The sequence below is a fragment of the Elephas maximus genome, chromosome 10, assembly GCF_024166365.1.
Source record: "Elephas maximus indicus isolate mEleMax1 chromosome 10, mEleMax1 primary haplotype, whole genome shotgun sequence".
NCBI lineage: Eukaryota > Metazoa > Chordata > Mammalia > Proboscidea > Elephantidae > Elephas > Elephas maximus.
The window spans coordinates 76,867,506-76,885,633 of NC_064828.1; the positions used below are offsets into that span (position 1 = coordinate 76,867,506).

The following is an 18,128-nucleotide window of genomic DNA, read 5'->3' on the forward strand; positions in this document are numbered from 1 at the left end:
TCGTGGCCCAGCCAAATTGATACACACATTTTGGGGGGGACATAGTTCAATCCGTGGCAAGTAGTGATAAAGGGCATCCTTGAACATTTTTTAAATAATGAAAATATATTACTTGTATAGTAAAAACTTTTTAAAAATGGAAACTAATCGATAAGCAAAACTGAAAGAATTTAGTGTTTAACTTCCAAAAAAAGTTTTGTTTACAAAAATCAAATTTACATCTTTAACAGTGTAGTATATAAAACTTTAAGTGGTAAGATAGCTGTGATAGACATAACAACATATATTTCCACTTACTCTTGTGTTGTGTACCCATATATATTTTTTTATGAGAAACCTTATGTTTGAAACACATTACCGTACTAATTCCTTTTTATTATTTTTTTAATCTCCCCATAGGAATAAGAATCTTGACAATTTCCTCATGGCATTATTATACTATTTATCGTATTTTTTGGAAAAAATCTCACTGGAAAGGAAACCCAAAAGCTACATGGTGTAAGTAGTGTGGTTTATAGATTTCATAGTGTGGTTTGTAGATTTATCACTGCCAATATTAAAACTAAGCTCTTATCTAGAGTAAAGAAATGATAGAAATTTTTAAAGCTTGGAGTATACTTAACCATTTTGCATGGAAGGAGTTTGCCAGTTTTTAAAGCTGACTGAATAATTCAGATGGGATTCCCAGTAACAAAATATTGCTAATAATATAGACCAGCACTGCCCAATAGAAATGTAATGAGAGCTGTGTGTGTGTAATTTTAAATTTTCTAGTGGCCGTATTTAAATTTTTAAAGATGCAGATGAAATTGCTTTTAGTGATATATTTTATTTAACCCAGTGTCTCAATGTAATCAATATTAGAAAGTTATTAATAAGATATTTTATCTTTTTTTCATAGTAAGCCTTTGAAATCCAGTGTCTGTTTTATACTTATAGCACATTGCGGTTTGTACTAGGCACATTTCGAGTGCTCAGTGACTGCTATATGGACAGCATAGATACATGTTTGTATGCTTTTTATGCTTACAAGTTCTTTTTTAAATCATTTTTAAATGTACGATTCAGTGGCTTTAATTAGATTCATGATGTTGTACAACCTTCGCCACTATCTACTTGCAAAACTTTTTCATCAACTCATGCAGAAACTCTGTGCCCATTAAGCAATAATTTCCCATTCCCTCCTCCCCGTAGTCTCTAAAAACCTCTCATCTGCTTTCTGTCTCTATGAATTTGCCTATTCTAGGTATTTCATATAAGTGGAATCATACAATATTTATCCTTTTGTGTCCAGCTTATTTCATTTATGTGTTTATAAAATTCATGCTAAAGCATTCACAAGCATCTAATAAAAAAAAAATCAACAAGAAGAATTAAAAAATAATTAACAGGTGGCCAAGATGATATTCTAAATCACAGAAGAAAACAAAGTTTCTTCGGCTTCTTATGAAGAATTTAACTGCTTTAGGCAGAAGTGGCTCAGAGCTGTACACCCAGAACAAGAATCCAGGAGAGCAGAACAATGCCTCTCAGGCTTAGTGACCTTTTGCAAGCCATGGAACTTTCCGAGTGCCCAAGCTGCATGCCCCAGCATGTGTGGAACCAACCCAGTGATTTAGTGGTTAGGAATGCTGGCTAGAGTCATTAATTTATTGCTGCATTTTCAAAATGAAAAACCCTTGTAATGAAATCAGGCAGTTTGAAAACATTTTATGAATAGATAAATGTATCTGCACAACAGTTTTATAAAAACCAAATAAATAACTCAGACACTGCTGCTTCAGTAAAGCCATCATAATATGCAACAGCAGTGTTATTTGAGGACCGCATTTCACAGCTCTGCAGCCAGAGATCACGAAATGTTTCTATGGTAGCAACCAAAAGGCATAAAGCCAGCTCTGGTGTTAGGGTTTTTGTATTCTTACTGTCCCCAAATAGAAAGTTAATAGACTTTGGTGGTACTTTAGTTTATATTTCATAGGGTGTTTTCTAATTCTGAGGTTTGTTGCTAATCTAGCAAAAAGATTTGTTTCATTTCTGAATTTGTGGAATGGATAACAGAGAAGGAAGGTTTTAAAAATGGCCTAAAACTTCACAGAATACAGTAGTGTAAGACAGATCATTTCTTAAAAGGAATCCATTACAGAATGGCAAAAACCAAACCAGTCCAAACCTTAAAATTATTGATTCTACAGCAGTGTGTCTCTCAAACAATCATAATAAATTTTTATGACTAGGCTTCCAGTAATCAGTTGCTTTACTTTTTTTTTTTTTATTAACTTTTATTGAGCTTCAAGTGAACGTTTACAAACCAAGTCAGTCTGTCACATATAAGTTTATGTACACCTTACTCCATACTCCCACTTTCTCTCCCCCTAATGAGTCAGCCCTTCCAGTCTCTCCTTTCGTGACAATTTTGCCAGCTTCCAACTCTCTCTATCCTCCCATCGCCCCTCCAGACAGGAGATGCCAACACAGTCTCAAGTGTCCACCTGATATAATTAGCTTACTCTTCATCAGCATCTCTCTCCTACCCACTGTCCAGTCCCTTTCATCTCTGATGAGTTGTCCTCGGGGATGGTTCCTGTCCTGGGCGAAGAGAAGGTTTGGGGACCATGACCGCCGGGATTCCTCTAGTCTCAGTCAGACCCTTAAGTATGGTCTTTTTATGAGAATTTGGGGTCTGCATCCCACTGATCTCCTGCTCCCTCAGGGCTTCTCTATTATGCTCCCTGTCAGGGCAGTCATCGATTGTGGCCAGGCACCAACTAGTTCTTCTGGTCTCAGGATGATGTAGGTCTCTGGTTCATGTGGCCCTTTCTGTCTCTTGGGCTCTTAGTTGTCATGTGACCTTGGTGTTCTTCATTCTCCTTTGCTCCAGGTGGGTTGAGACCAATTGATGCATCTTAGATGGCCGCTTGTTAGCATTTAAGACCCCAGACGCCACATTTCAAAGTGGGATGCAGAATGTTTTCATAATAGAATTATTTTGCCAATTGACTTAGAAGTCCCCTTAAACCATGGTTCCCAAACCCCCGCCCTTGCTCTGCTGACCTTTGAAGCGTTCATTTTATTCCGGAAACTTCTTTGCTTTTGGTCCAGTCCAATTGAGCTGACCTTCCATGTATTGAGTGTTGTCCTTCCCTTCACCTAAAGCAGTTCTTATCTACTAATTAATCAGTAAAAAACCCTCTCCCTCCCTCCCTCCCTCCCCCCCTCGTAACCACAAAAGTATGTGTTCTTCTCAGTTTATACTATTTCTCAAGATCTTATAATAGTGGTCTTATACAATATTTGTCCTTTTGCCTCTGACTGATTTCACTCAGCATAATGCCTTCCAGGTTCCTCCATGTTATGAAATGTTTGACAGATTCGTCACTGTTCTTTATCGATGCGTAGTATTCCATTGTGTGAATATACCACAATTTATTTACCCATTCATCCGTTGATGGACACCTTGGTTGCTTCCAGCTTTTTGCTATTGTAAACAGAGCTGCAATAAACATGGGTGTGCATATATTTGTTTGTGTGAAGGCTCTTGTTTCTCTAGGGTATATTCCAAGGAGTCGGATTTCTGGGTTGTATGGTAGTTCTATTTCTAACTGTTTAAGATAACGCCAGATAGATTTCCAAAGTGGTTGTACCATTTTACATTCCCACCAGCAGTGTATAAGAGTTCCAATCTCTCCGCAGCCTCTCCAACATTTATTATTTTGTGTTTTTTGGATTAATGCCAGCCTTGTTGGAGTGAGATGGAATCTCATTGTAGTTTTCATTTGCATTTCTCTAATGGCTAATGATCGAGAGCATTTTCTCATGTATCTGTTAGCTGCCTGAATATCTTCTTTAGTGAAGTGTGTGTTCATATCCTTTGCCCACTTCTTGATTGGGTTGTTTGTCTTTTTGTGGTTGATTTTTGACAGAATCATGTAGATTTTAGAGATCAGGCGCTGGTCGGAGATGTCATAGCTGAAAATTCTTTCCCAGTCTGTAGGTGGTCTTTGTACTCTTTTGGTGAAGTCTTTAGATGAGCATAGGTGTTTGATGTTTAGGAGCTCCCAGTTATCTGGTTTCTCTTCGTCATTTTTGGTAATGTTTTGTATTCTGTTTATGCATTGTATTAGAGCTCCTAGGGTTGTCCCTATTTTTTCTTCCTTGATCTTTATCGTTTTAGTCTTTATATTTAGGTCTTTGATCCACTTGGAGTTAGTTTTTGTGCTTCGTGTGAGGTATGGGTCCTGTTTCATTTTTTTGCAAATGGATATCCAGTTATGCCAGCACCATTTGTTAAAAAGACTATCTTTTCCCCAATTAACTGACACTGGGCCTTTGTCAAATATCAGCTGCTCATATGTGGATGGATTTATATCTGGGTTCTCAATTCTGTTCCACTGGTCTATGTGCCTGTTGTACTAATACCAGGCTGTTTTGACTACTGTGGCTGTATAATAGGTTCTGAAATCAGGTAGAGTGAGGCCTCCCACTTTCTTCTTCTTTTTCAGTAATGCTTTGCTTATCCGAGGCTTCTTTCCCTTCCATATGAAGTTGGTGATCTGTTTTTCTATCACCTTAAAAAATGACATTGGCAGTGGGATACAGACCCCAAATTCTCATAAAAAGACCAAACTTAATGGTCTGACTGAGACTAGAGGAATCCCGGTGGCCATAGTCCCCAGACCTTCTGTTGGCACAGGACAGGAACCATCCCCGAAGAAACTCATCAGACATGAAAGGGACTGGTCAGCGGGTGGGAGAGAGACGCTGATAAAGAGTGAGCTAATTATATCAGGTGGACACGAGATTGTGTTGGCAACTCTTGTCTGGAGGGGGGATGGGAGGATAGAGAGAGAGGGAAGCCGGTAAAACTGTCACAAAAGGAGAGACTGAAAGGGCTGACTCAAGAGGGGGAGAGCAAGTGGGAGTAGGGAGTGAGATGTATGTAAACTTAAATGTGACAGACTGATTGGATTTGTAAACGTTCACTTGAAGCTTAATAAAAGTTAATAATAAAAAAAAAATGACATTGGAATTTGGATCAGAAGTGCATTGTATGTATAGATGGCTTTTGGTAGAATAGACGTTTTTACTATGTTAAGTCTTCCTATCCATGAGCAAGGTATGTTTTTCCGCTTAAGTATGTCCTTTTTAATTGCTTGTAGTAGAGCTTTGTAGTTTTCTTTGTATAGGTCTTTTACATCTTTGGTAAGATTTATTCCTAAGTATTTTATCTTCTTGGGGGCTACTGTGAATGGTATTGATTTGGTTATTTCCTCTTCGATGTTCTTTTTGTTGATGTAGAGGAATCCAAGTGATTTTTGTATGTTTATCTTATAACCTGAGACTCTGCCAAACTCTTCTATTAGTTTCAGTAGTTTTCTGGAGGATTCCTTAGGGTTTTCTGTGTATAAGATCATGTCATCTGCAAATAGAGATAATTTTACTTCCTCCTTCCCAATCCGGATGCCCTTTATTTCTTTGTGTAGCCTAATTGCCCTGGCTAGGACTTATAGCACAATGTTGAATAAGAGCGGTGATAAAGGGCATCCTTGTCTGGTTCCCGTTCTTAAGGGAAATGCTTTCAGGCTCTCTCCACTTAGAGTGAGGTTGGCTGTTGGCTTTGCATAGATGCCCTTTATTATGTTGAGGAATTTTCCTTCAATTCCTATTTTGGTGAGAGTTTTTATCATAAATGGGTGTTGGACTTTGTCAAATGCCTTTTCTGCATCAATTGATAAGATGGGGTTTTTGTCTTTTGTTTTATTTATGTGGTGGATTACATTAATGGTTTTTCTAATATTAAACCAGCCTTGCATAAAAAACCAGAAATCCCACTTGGTCGTGGTGGATTATTTTTTTTGATATGTTGTTGAATTCTATTGGCTAGAATTTTGTTGAGGATTTTTACATCTATGTTCATGAGGGATATAGGTCTGTAATTTTCATTTTTTGTAATGTCTTTACCTGATTTTGGTATCAGGGAGATGGTGGCTTCGTAGAATGAGTTGGGTACTATTCCGTCATTTTCTATGCTTTGAAATACCTTTAGTAGTAGTGGTGTTAACTCTTCTCTGAAAGTTTGGTAGAACTCTGCAGTGAAGCCGTCCGGGCCAGGGCTTTTTTTTGTTGGGAGTTTTTTGATTACCGTTTCAATCTCTTTTTTTTGTTATGGGTCTATTTAGTTGTTCTACTTCTGAATGTGTTAGTTTAGGTAGGTAGTGTTTTTCCAGGAATTCATCCATTTCTTCTAGGTTTGCAAATTTGTTAGAGTACAATTTTTCGTAATAATCTGATATGATTCTTTTAATTTCACTTGGGTCTGTTGTGATGTGACCCTTTTCGTTTCTTATTCGGGTTATATGTTTCCTTTCCTGTATTTCTTTAGTCAGTCTGGCCAATGGTTTATCAATTTTGTTAATTTTTTCAAAGAAGCAGCTTTTGGCTTTGTTAATTCTTTCAATTGTTTTTCTGTTCTCTAATTCATTCAGTTCAGCTCTAATTTTTATTATTTGTTTTCTTCTGGTGCCTGATAGATTCTTTTGTTGCTCACTTTCTATTTGTTCAAGTTGTAGGGACAGTTCTCTGATTTTGGCTCTTTCTTCTTTTTGGATGTGTGCATTTATCGATATAAATTGGCCTCTGAGCACTGCTTTTGCTGTGTCCCAGAGGTTTTGATAGGAAGTATTTTCATTCTCGTTGCATTCTATGAATTTCCTTGTTCCCTCCTTGATGTCTTCTATAACCCAGTCTTTTTTTGGGAGGGTATTGTTCATTTTCCAAGTATTTGATTTCTTTTCCCTAGTTTTTCTGTTATTGATTTCTAGTTTTATTGCCTTGTGGTCTGAGAAGATGCTTTGTAATATTTCGATGTTTTGGATTCTGCAAAGGTTTGTTTTATGACCTAATATGTGGTCTATTCTAGAGAATGTTCCATGTGCGCTAGAAAAAAAAGTATACTTTGGAGCAGTTGGGTGGAGAGTTCTGTATAAGTCAATTAGGTCAAGTTGGTTGATTGTTGTCATTAGGTCTTCCGTGTCTCTATTGAGCTTCTTACTGGATGTCCTGTCCTTCTCTGAAAGTGGTGTGTTGAAGTCTCCTACTATAATTGTGGAGGTGTCTATCTCACTTTTCAGTTCTGTTAAAATTTGATTTATGTATCTTGCAGCCCTGTCATTGGGTGCATAAATATTTAATATGGTTATGTCTTCCTGATCAATTGTCTCTTTTATCATTATGTAGTGTCCTTCTTTATCCTTTGTGGTGGATTTAAGTCTAAAGTCTGTTTTGTCAGAAATTAATATTGCTACTCCTCTTCTTTTTTGCTTATTGTTTGCTTGATATATTTTTTTCCATCCTTTGAGTTTTAGTTTATTTGTGTCTCTAAGTCTAAGGTGTGTCTCTTGTAGGCAGCATATAGACGGATCATGTTTCTTTATCCAGTCCGAGACTCTCTGTCTCTTTATTGGTGCATTTAGTCCAGTTACATTCAGCATAATTATAGATAAATAAGTGTTTAGTGTTGTCAATTTGATGCCTTTTTATGTGTGTTGTTGACAATTTCATTTTTCCACATACTTTTTTGTGCTGAGACGTTTTTCTTAGTAAATTGTGAGATCCTCATTTTCATAGTGTTTGACTTTATGTTTGTTGAGTCGTTATGTTTTTCTTGGCTTTTATCTTGAGTTATGGAGTTGTTATACCTCTTTGTGGTTACATTAATATTTACCCCTATTTTTCTAAGTAAAAACCTAACTTGTATTGTTCTATATCGCCTTGTATCACTCTCCATATGGCAGTTCTGTGCCACCTGTATTTAGTCCCTCTTTTTGATTATTGTGATCTTTTACATATTGACTTCAGTGATTCCCTGTTATGAGCATTTTTTTTTAATTAATCTTAATTTGTTTTTGTGATTTCCCTATTTGAGTTGATATCAGGATGTTCTGTTTTGTGACCTTGTGTTGTGCTGGTATCTGATATTATTAGTTTTCCACCGAGCAATATCCTTTAGTATTGCTTGTAGCTTTGGTTTGGTTTTTGCAAATTCTCTAAACCTGTGTTTATCTGTAAATATCTTAATTTCGCCTTCATATTTCAGAGAGAGTTTTGCTGGATATATGATCCTTGGCTGGCAGTTTTTCTCCTTCAGTGCTCTGTATATGTCGTCCCATTCCCTTCTTCCCTGCATGGTTTCTGCTGAGTAGTCTGAACTTATTCTTATTGATTCTCCCTTGAAGGAGACCTTTCTTTTCTCCCTGGCTGCTTTTAAAATTTTCTCTTTATCTTTGGTTTTGGCGAGTTTGATGAAAATATGTCTTGGTGTTTTTCTTTTTGGATCAGTCTTAAATGGGGTTCGATGAGCATCTTGGATAGATATCCTTTCGTCTTTCATGATATCAGGGAAGTTTTCTGTCAGGAGATCTTCAACTATTTTCTCTGTGTTTTCTGTCCTCCCTCCCTGTTCTGGTACTCCAATCACACACAAGTTATCCTTCTTGATAGAGTCCCACATGATTCTTAGGGTTTCTTCGTTTTTTTTAATTCTTTTATCTGATTTTTTTTCAGCTATGTTGGTGTTAATTCCCTGGTCCTCCAGATTTCCCACTCTGCATTCTAATTGCTCGAGTCTGCTCCTCTGGCTTCCTATTGCTTTGTCTAATTCTGTAATTTTATTGTTAATCTTTTGGATTTCTACATGCTGTCTCTCTATGGATTCTTGCAACTTATTAATTTTTCCACTATGTTCTTGAATAATCTTTTTGAGTTCTTCAACTGTTTTATCAGTGTGTTCCTTGGCTTTTTCTGCAGTTTGCCTTATTTCGTTTCTGATGTCTTGAAGCATTCTGTAAATTAGTTTTTTATATTCTGTATCTGATAATTCCAGGATTGTATCTTCATTTGGGAAAGATTTTGATTCTTTTGTTTGAGGGGTTGTAGAAGCTGTCATGGTCTGCTTCTTTATGTGGTTTGATATGGACTGCTGTCTCCGAGCCATCACTGGGAAACTTGTTTTTCCAGAAAATCCGCTAAAAAAAAAATGCAGTCAGATCCCTATCAGAACTGCCTTTGGATTATAACCACCACTTTGTTCCCTGTAAGGATGAAAGTCTGAGATTTGGGTCATATATGCTTGGCTGTAGCTGGTTCTGTGTTTTTAGTCCAATTAGGGACAGATTTTGGTCCTTGGGTTTTTTGTGGTTCCTTCTCTCAGGCTGGAAGAATGGGTTAGGAAAAGACCAAAGGAAAAAAAAAGGGGGGGGGAAGCAAAGCCGCCGCGGAGCCGGAGCCGTTCTCCCTCTGGCTCAGGAAATTCCAATGTTAATGAAGCCGCCTGGGAAGGTTGGGGGAGGGATCAGAGAGATAGGAGAGTAGCACCTCGGAATATAGCCAGAGTTGCTTGTCTTACTTGGAATGACTATTTTATCTGAGATTCCCGGGGGGCGTGTTGCCTATGTGTGCTGGCTGTGTGGAGATTGCCCCCGGGGGTCTGGCCGGCTGAAGCCGCGGTCAAATCCTCCGCTGCCAGTCCAAAGCCCAGCGTCAAGGTTCCCCTGCTGGGACGCTGTACTCCCGGCTTCAAAATCAATCGCTGCCTTCCGGGACTTCTCTCCGCCAGCCGCGTGGCCGCGCCGCCCCCGTGGACGGGCTGGGCCCCCTCCCGGGGTTAGTTCAGGGGAGTAGAGCTGCGACCCGTGCTTGCGCCGTGCCAGCGCCTAGTCAAAAGCCTGGCACCAAGGTTCCCCGGCTGGGACGCTGCTCTCCCGACTCCAAAATAAGTCGCTGTGTCCCGGGGACTTCTTGTCCCGCCAGCCGCGTCGCCGTGCCGCTCCCGCGGACCGGCTGGGCCCCCTCCCGAGGTTAGTTCAGGGGAGTAGAGCTGCGCCCCGTGCTTGCGCCTTGACAGCGCCCTGTCAAAAGCCCAGCGCCAAGGTTTCCCGGCTGGGATGTTGCACTCCCGGCTCCAAAACCAGTCACTGCCTCCCGGGGACTTCTCCCACCAGCCGCGTCACCACCCTGCCCGCGCGGACCGGCTGGGCTCCCTCCCGGGTTCAGTTCAGGGGGGTAGGGCTGCGCCCCTTGTTTGCGCCGTCACAAGATTTATGAGTTCAGTTCCCCTGGGCCCAGAAGCCCGACGCCAAGGTTACCTGGCTGGGACGCTGGCTCCAGGCTCCAAAAACAGTCGCTGCTTCCCCGTATTTGTTCGTTTTCCGTCTCTAAATCTGTGTTTGTTGTTCAGGGTTCGTAGATTGTTATGTATATGATCGATTCACTTGTTTTTCTGAGTCTTTGTTACAAGAGGGATCCGAGGTAGCGTCTACCTAGTCTGCCATCTTGGCCCCGCCTCCTGCTTTACTTTTTATAATAGAATTAAGTGTAGGTTACATTGAGGCATCTGCCCAAAAAATAAGTTTAAGAAAAAAATTGATTTCAGTCAAATTAGTGAGGAATAACAGGGATCATAATAGTACCTGGTTTGTAAAGTTATTGTGCATATTAAAGAGATAATGTATCACCAGTGACCGCCCTGACAGAGAACACAACAGAGTCCCAGACAGAGCGGGAGAAAAGCGTGGGATCAGAAATCAAATTCATGTGAAAAAAAAAACAGACTTAATGGTCTGACAGAGACTGGAGGAACCCCCGAAACTATGGCCTCTGGACGCACTGTTAACCCAGAATTGAAACCATTCCTAAAGCCCACTCTTTAAAGATTAGACAGAATTATAAAACAAAAAATAATACAGGTGAGGAGTGTGCTTCTTAGTTCAATCAGATACAAGACCAAATGGGCGGTTCCTGTCTGGAGGTAGGATGAGAAGGCAGGACGGGACAGGAACTGGTTGAATGGGCTCAGGGAACCTGGGGTGGAAAGAGGCAATGTACTGTCACATTGTGAGGATTGCAACTAATGTCACAAAACAATATGTGTTTTGTATGAGAAATTAACTTAAGATGTAACCTTCATAATTTAACTTAAGCTGTAACCCTTTACCTAAAGCACAATAAAAGAAAACAAAAAGAAAGAAATAATGTGTATTATCTTAACCCAGTGCTTGGCATGTGGCACTTTACTCCTGGGAGGAAGGCCTAGAGTTTAGGACAGGAGAGCAGTAAGGGATGTAGGATACCCAAGATACATTACATGATTGGAGAAACCCCGAGAATACGGGCCCCAGATACTCTTTTAGCTCAGTAAGGAAGTCATTCCTGAGGTTTACTCTTCAGCCAAAGATTACACAGGCCCATAAAACAAAATGAGACTAAAGAGGCACAGCAGGCCAGGAGCAGGGACTAGAAGGCAGGAGAGGACAAGAAAGCTGGTAATAGGGAACCCAAGGTGGAGGAGGGAGAGTGTTGACATGTCGCGGGGTTGGTCACCAACGTCACAAAACAGTATGTATACTAATTGTTTAATGAGGAGTTAGTTTATTCTGTAAACCTTCATCTAAAGTACAAAAAAAAAATACATTAAATAATTTTAGATGATTAAAAGCTCTAACTCCAGAAGGAATCTTATCCCCATTTTACAGATGACAAAATTAAGGTTCAGAGAAGTTAAATATCTTGTTAGTGATTACACGCCTAGTAAGCGATAGAGCTGAGATTAGAACCCAGATCTAACTCCACAGCCTGTGCTTTAACCACTGTGTGATGGTGCCCACCACACCTTACCAATCAACTGTTCTCTTTTTCAGAATTTAACCATTTATCTAGGCTTGTCAGAGTATATCCATTTCAGAGTTTATCCATTTATAATATAGCGTCTGCCCAAAGACACAATTATATATGCAGTTTTAAACATCATAGCATAAATATTTTTCAGTTATTATAGTCTTCATAATTATAATTTTTAACAGCAGCATAACTTTCCATCAAGCCAATGTGTGTTAATTGACTTACCTATTGAAAGGCAGTATAGTACAGTGGTCAGGGTACAGACTTTGGTACCCTGCAGCCTGTGTTAAATCCCATGTTAGATTATAAATGTCAAGTCCTTCAACAGTAACTGGTTGTATTACTATTAATTACTTTTATCCCTCTATTTTATATATTTTGACAATTTCCAGTTTTTTGATAATATTGCATTGAATAACTTTATGCATACAATTTTCCCCTTAATTTAGAATGATTTTTGAAAAGAATAAATTTCTAGGCAAACGATTACTGATCAAAATTTGTGATCATTTCTGTGGTACTTGAAATTATTATCAATTTTTTTTTCAAAGTATTATGCCAATTTTATGTTACCAAAACCAAAAAACCAAACTCACTGCCGTCGACTCGATTCCGACTCATAGTGACCCTATAGGACAGAGTAGAACTGCCCCATAGAGTTTCCAAGGAGTGCCTGGTGGATTTGAACTGCTGACCTTTTGGTTAGCAGCCATAGCCCTTAACCACTACGCCATCAGGGTTTCCAGCAATGTACAAATATATCAGTTTCATCCAAAGTTTGTCAGCATTGGGAATTATCATTATTTTCTCTTATTTAATAGATATACAATGATATCATTTGCACTTTTTAAAGAATGTGTTTATTTACTCACGTGAATGACAAACTGGTAATATTTAAGGCAGTGTTACAAAATGAAGTTTGGCAATAGTATAGGTGGGATGGTTTCCACCCAGGGAGCTTTCATGTGATCAGGACTGCTCTGCCTGGAATTTTTGTTCCTAGATTAGCTTCCCTTAGCTCTTTTTGCCATAGCTTTTCCTTTTTTTCTACTTTAACCCATAGGTTCTATGTAAATAAAATAATTGTATTTCTAAATGTAGTCCAAGGATTACCTACCTCAGAATCACGTAGGGTGTTTATTTTAAATGTCATTTCCTGGGCTCTACCCAGACAAAAGAAAAAAAAAAAATTTTTTTTTTTTTTCTTTTACCCAGACCTACCAAACCTTGGGAAAAGGGTCACATTAGGAAGCTGCACCTTTTTAGCAAGCACTTCAGGCAATTCTTACTTAATCCGTTTGAATAGTAAAGTTTCAAGAACCCTTAGCCTAACAGTTTCATTGCAGCAGGAGTATTAGCTACCTGCAGCTCTGGCAAAGTAGAGGTGAAGGACAGGGATGGGGACTGCAGAAAGAAACAGGGAGGCAGGCACAGTGATGGCCATTCTGGGGTGTAGGGATGTGTGTTTGAGTCATACAGAATTTGAGCACATTCAGTTGGAGCCTGCCTACTGTATTTATCTGTTCCAGAAACTTATTTCAGTGACTCACAAGTCTCTTGATTACCTACGGTAACTTTTTGTTCTTTGAAATACATGTGTTATCCTAAGGAAACCCTGGTGGCATAGTGGTTAAGAGCTACGGCTGCTAACCAAAAGGTTGGCAGTTCAGATCCACCAGGCACTTCTTGGAAACTCTATGGGGCAGTTCTTCTCTGTCCTATAGGGTCACTATGAGTTGGAATCAACTCGATGGCAATGGATTTGGTTTTCTTTCTTTTTTTTTTTTAATGTATGTATTATCCTAAATTTGTCCCTCTACCCCACAGTATATCTCCATGTGGTCAGTCTAGTGGATAACAGCAGAAGGGGCAGTATTTGCCTCTGTAGTTTAGAGTGCATTTCAGTTGGTTTAAATCTTTGCGACAAAAGGCAGAGAAAAAGCTAGTGACACTTCGCTTTTCAGTAATAGTACATTGGACTGTATTGTCAGCAATATTGCTTCCTACTATATTATACTGCAAAACTTCTAAAATTATGCTTCAGACATGCTGTAATCTAAGAACAGGTTGTCTTTTTAAAAGTTCATTGGCAATTCAGTGGAACCAGGGCCATGTTTTCATCGGGAAGCAATCTTACCGTAATTGATGTCAAAGTGTCCAGGGTAGTAGTACACAAATGGAAACCCTGGTGGCGGAATCAACTCGAGGGCACTGGCTTAGTAGTACACAAATGCCAACCTTAGCAAACACAGCTACACTCAGAACTAAGAGTAGGTCCAAATTCAAGCACAGAGCCCCCAAACTCAGTAGTAACATTGGGAACCCATGGAAAGCTGATGTGGCACAGAGTCTTTACAGTTGTTTTACCAAAACAACAGGAACATGAGCTGCTGACTACCCCAGCGACCTCTATAGGTAATTTGTTAGTTGAGCTTTTCTTTATAAATTAGTACTACCTGTACATGAAATGGAAACCCTGGTGGTGTAGTGGTTAAGAGCTACGGCTGCTAACCAAAAAGTCTGCTGTTCAGATCCACCAGGCGCTCCTTGGAAACCCTATGGGGCAGTTCTCCTCTGTCCTATAGGATCGCTATGAGTCAGAATCCACTCGATAGCAATGGGTTTGGTTTGGTATGTGAAATTGAGGATACATAGCATAAAAAGTATAAAGAATTTAGAAAATTCACCATAAACTTGAAATGTTAAGTACAATGATAAGTATCAGGGGACTTTGAGGACCGCCCTACGCCATAGCTCAAATAAAATAGATAATGAGTGAAATCTGTTGACTCACTTGTATTTCCTTCAAAGTAGTTTATAATTCTGACTTTTTATTAATTAACATAGGCATTTTTCCAAAATTAATCTATTTTTCTTTTCAGGGCTCTTGTAGAGAAAAAAGAGATGAAATTGGTGTTAAGTAAGTTGGATATAGCACAGAAATACTTGGCACAAAAGTACTGTATCCTCGTACTGGGCCTGGCAATGCCTGACAAGCATCACATGTGCTGTGGAAAGTAAGTGCACACTTAATTCTCTACTAGATCTTTACTTGTTTGTATGTCCACATCCACCTCATTTCTGATGCTATTCAGTAGTTACACAAGTTATTCCATTCCTTGGTTAAACTATTTAGCTTTCCTTTCTAGTTTTTAAAAATGCTAAAGTCTTTGATCCATTTGAAATTTGTCACAACATATCATATAAGCTATGAATCTATATATTTTTTCTTTACTGATATCCAATTTTCCAATAATATTTACTGGTGATGGTTAATTTTATGTGTCATCTTCACTAGGCTGTGATGCCCAGTTGTTTGGCCAAACATTAATCTGAATGTTCCCATGAAAGTATGATTAACATTGACGATCAGTTGACTTTAAGTAAAGCAGATTACCCTCCATGATGTGAGTGGGTCTCATCCAATCAGTTAGTTGAAGGCCTTAAGAGGAAATAATAAACATGTTATTGAACACTGGAGAAAAGGTGATTGTCATAGTTACCTAGTGCTGCTATAACAGAAATACCACAAGTGGATGGCTTTAACAAAGAGAAATGTATTCTTTCACATTCTAGTAGGCTACAAGTCCAAATTCAGGGCATTAGCTGCAAGGGAAGGCTTTCTCCCTCTGGTCCTTGTCATCAATCTTCCCCTGGTTGAGGAGCTTCTCAGTTCAGGGACCCCAGGTCCAAAGGATGAACTGTTCTCCTGGCTCTTGTTTTTTGGTGGTATGAGATTCCCCTGTCTGTCTGCTCGCTTCTCTCTTTTGTATCTCAAAAGAGGTTGATTTAAGATACAACCTAATCGTGTAGATTCAGCCCTGCCTCATTAACATAACTGCCACTATTCCCATCTCATCACATCATAGAAATGGGATTTACAGCACATAGGAAAATCACATCAGATGACAAAATGGTGGAGAGTTCACACAATACTGGGGATCGTGGCCTAGCCAAGTTATCAGATATTTTGGGGGGACCCAATTCAATCCATGACCGTGATCCTTGTTATAAAGTGGCAAAGAACTTAAAACCCATAGATTAGTTTAGGAAATAGTGTCATCTTTACTATATTAGATCTTCTCAGAGAGCTATAGATGTATTTCTCCATTTATATATCATCCTTTATTTTGTTCATTAAAGTTTTACATAATAATCTTTGAAAGAATTTACTGTGGTCCTAAGTTAAATTACCACTCAGGTATTTAAGTTTTTATAACAATGTGGGATTTTTGGTTTATTCATTTATTTTTAGTTATACAAGTACTTTGGAAACATTACCAGAGGGTAAAAATTCAAACAATACACTAGCTAGTATGTAGAGTTACAATGAAAGTCTCCACTTCCTCTGCCCTTCCCCAATCTCATTCATCTCTCCTGAAGTTAAATATTGTTACATCTCGTTTGGTGTATGTCCTAGTTTTATATCCAATTACACATATGCACTTACATGGTTGTTTTTGTTGTTTTTAACATGTTACGTGCTGCTGAGTTGGTTCTGCTGCATAGGGACCCTGTGTACAACAGAACAAAACGCTGCCTGGTCTTGTGCTTCTCACAGTTGTTGCTATGTTCGAGCCTGCTGTTGCAGCCACTGTGTCAGTCCATCTAGTTGAAGGTCTCCCTCTTTTTCACTGATCTTCTACTTTATCAAGCATGATGTCCTTCTCCAGGGACTGGTCCCTCCTGATAACATGTCCAAAGTATGTGAGACAAAGTTTCACCATCCTCACTTCTAAGGAGCATTCTGGTTGTACTTCTTCCAAGACAGATTTGTTCATTCTTCTAGCAGTCCATGGTATATACACCATAATTCAAAGGCATCAATTCTTCTTCGATCTTACTTATTCATTGTCCAAATTTCCCATTCGTATGAGGTGATTGAAAATACCATGGTTTGGGTCAGGTGCACTTAGTCCTCGAGGTGACATCTTTGCTTTTTAGCACTTTAAAGAGGTCCTTTGCAGCAGATTTGCTCAATGCAATACATCATTTATTTCTTGACTGCTGCTCCCATGGATGTTGATTGTGAATCGGAGTAAAATGAAATCCTTGACAGCTTCAATCTTTTCTCTGCTTATCATGATGTTGCTTATTGGTCCAGTTGTGAGGATTTTTATTTCCTTTATGTTTTTTATGTTAAGGTGTAATCCGCACTGAAGACTGTAGTCTTTGATATTCATCAGTAAGTGCCTCAAGTCTTCTTTGCTTTCAGCAAGCAAGGTTATGTCAGCTGCATATTGCAGGTTGTTAATGAATCTTCCTTCAATCTTGATGCCACGTTCTTCATATAGTCCAGCTTCTTATATTGTTTGATTCATATGCAGATTGAGTAAGTATGGTGAGAGGATACAACCCTGACATACACCTTTCCTGATTTTAAACCATGCAGTAACCCCTTGTTCCATTTGAACAACTGCCTCTTGGTCTATGTACAGGTTCTGCATGAGCACCATTAAGTGTTCTGGAATTCCCATTCTTTGCAACATTATCCATAATTTGTTATGATCCACACAGTTGAGGGTACCTTTGCGTAGTCAGTTAAACACAGATAAACATCTTTCTGTTATTCTCTGCTTACAGCCAAGATCCATCTGACATCAGCAATGATAGTCCTTGTTCCATGTCCTCTTCTGAATCAGGCTTGAATTTCTGGCAGTTCCCTGTTGATGTACTGCTGCAGCCGTTTTTAATTTATCTTCAGCATAATTTTACCTGCACGTGATAGTAATGATATTGTTTGATAATTCCTGCATTCCTTTGGATCGCCTTTCTTTGAAATGACCATATGTATGGATTTCTTCCAGTCAGCTGGCCAGGTAGCTGTCTTCCAGATTTCTTGGCATAAACAAGAGAGCGCTTCCAGCATTGCATCCATTTGTTGAAACAACTCAGTTGGTATCTGTCAATTCCTGGAGCCTTGTTTTTCGCCAGTGTCTTCAGTGCAGCTTGGACTTCTTCCTTTAGTACCATTGGTTCTTGATCATATGCTACCTCCTGAAACTGTTGAATGTCGATCACCTCTTTTTGGTACAGTGACTGTGTATTCCTTCCATCTTCTTTTGATGCTTCCCGCATCGTTCAGTATTTTGCCCAAAGAATCCTTCAGTATTGCAACTCAAGGCTTCAATTTTTTCTTCAATTCTTTCAGCTTGAGAAATGCTGAGTTTGTTCTGTTGATTTTCTAACTCAAGGTCTTTGCACATTCCATTAATACTTTACTTTGTCTTCTGGAGCCACTGTTTGAAATCTTCAGTTCAGCTCTTTTACTTCATCATTTCTTCCTTTTGCTTTACCTAGTGTGCGTTCAAGAGCAAGTTTCAGATCAATTTCAGGTAAAAGTCTTCAGTTTCTTCATCTTTGGCGTTAGTGATTGGTACGTAAATTTAAATAACAGTCATATTAACTGGTCCTTCTTGTAGGTGTATGGATATTATCCTATCACTGGCAGCATT

General features: G+C 39.0%; 1 protein-coding gene across 9 annotated transcripts in view; it reads left to right on the forward strand.

Moving 5' to 3' along the window:
* The window catches only part of PPP1R36 (protein phosphatase 1 regulatory subunit 36), a 48,610-nt gene that overhangs the window by 20,115 nt on the left and 10,367 nt on the right, over positions 1-18,128 (forward strand). For all 9 annotated transcript variants that reach the window (XM_049898235.1, XM_049898238.1, XM_049898231.1 and 6 more), the window contains 2 exons: positions 400-498; positions 14,556-14,690. In XM_049898235.1, the coding sequence (XP_049754192.1) occupies positions 400-498; positions 14,556-14,690 (234 nt within the window). The remainder of the gene's footprint in view (positions 1-399; positions 499-14,555; positions 14,691-18,128) is intronic.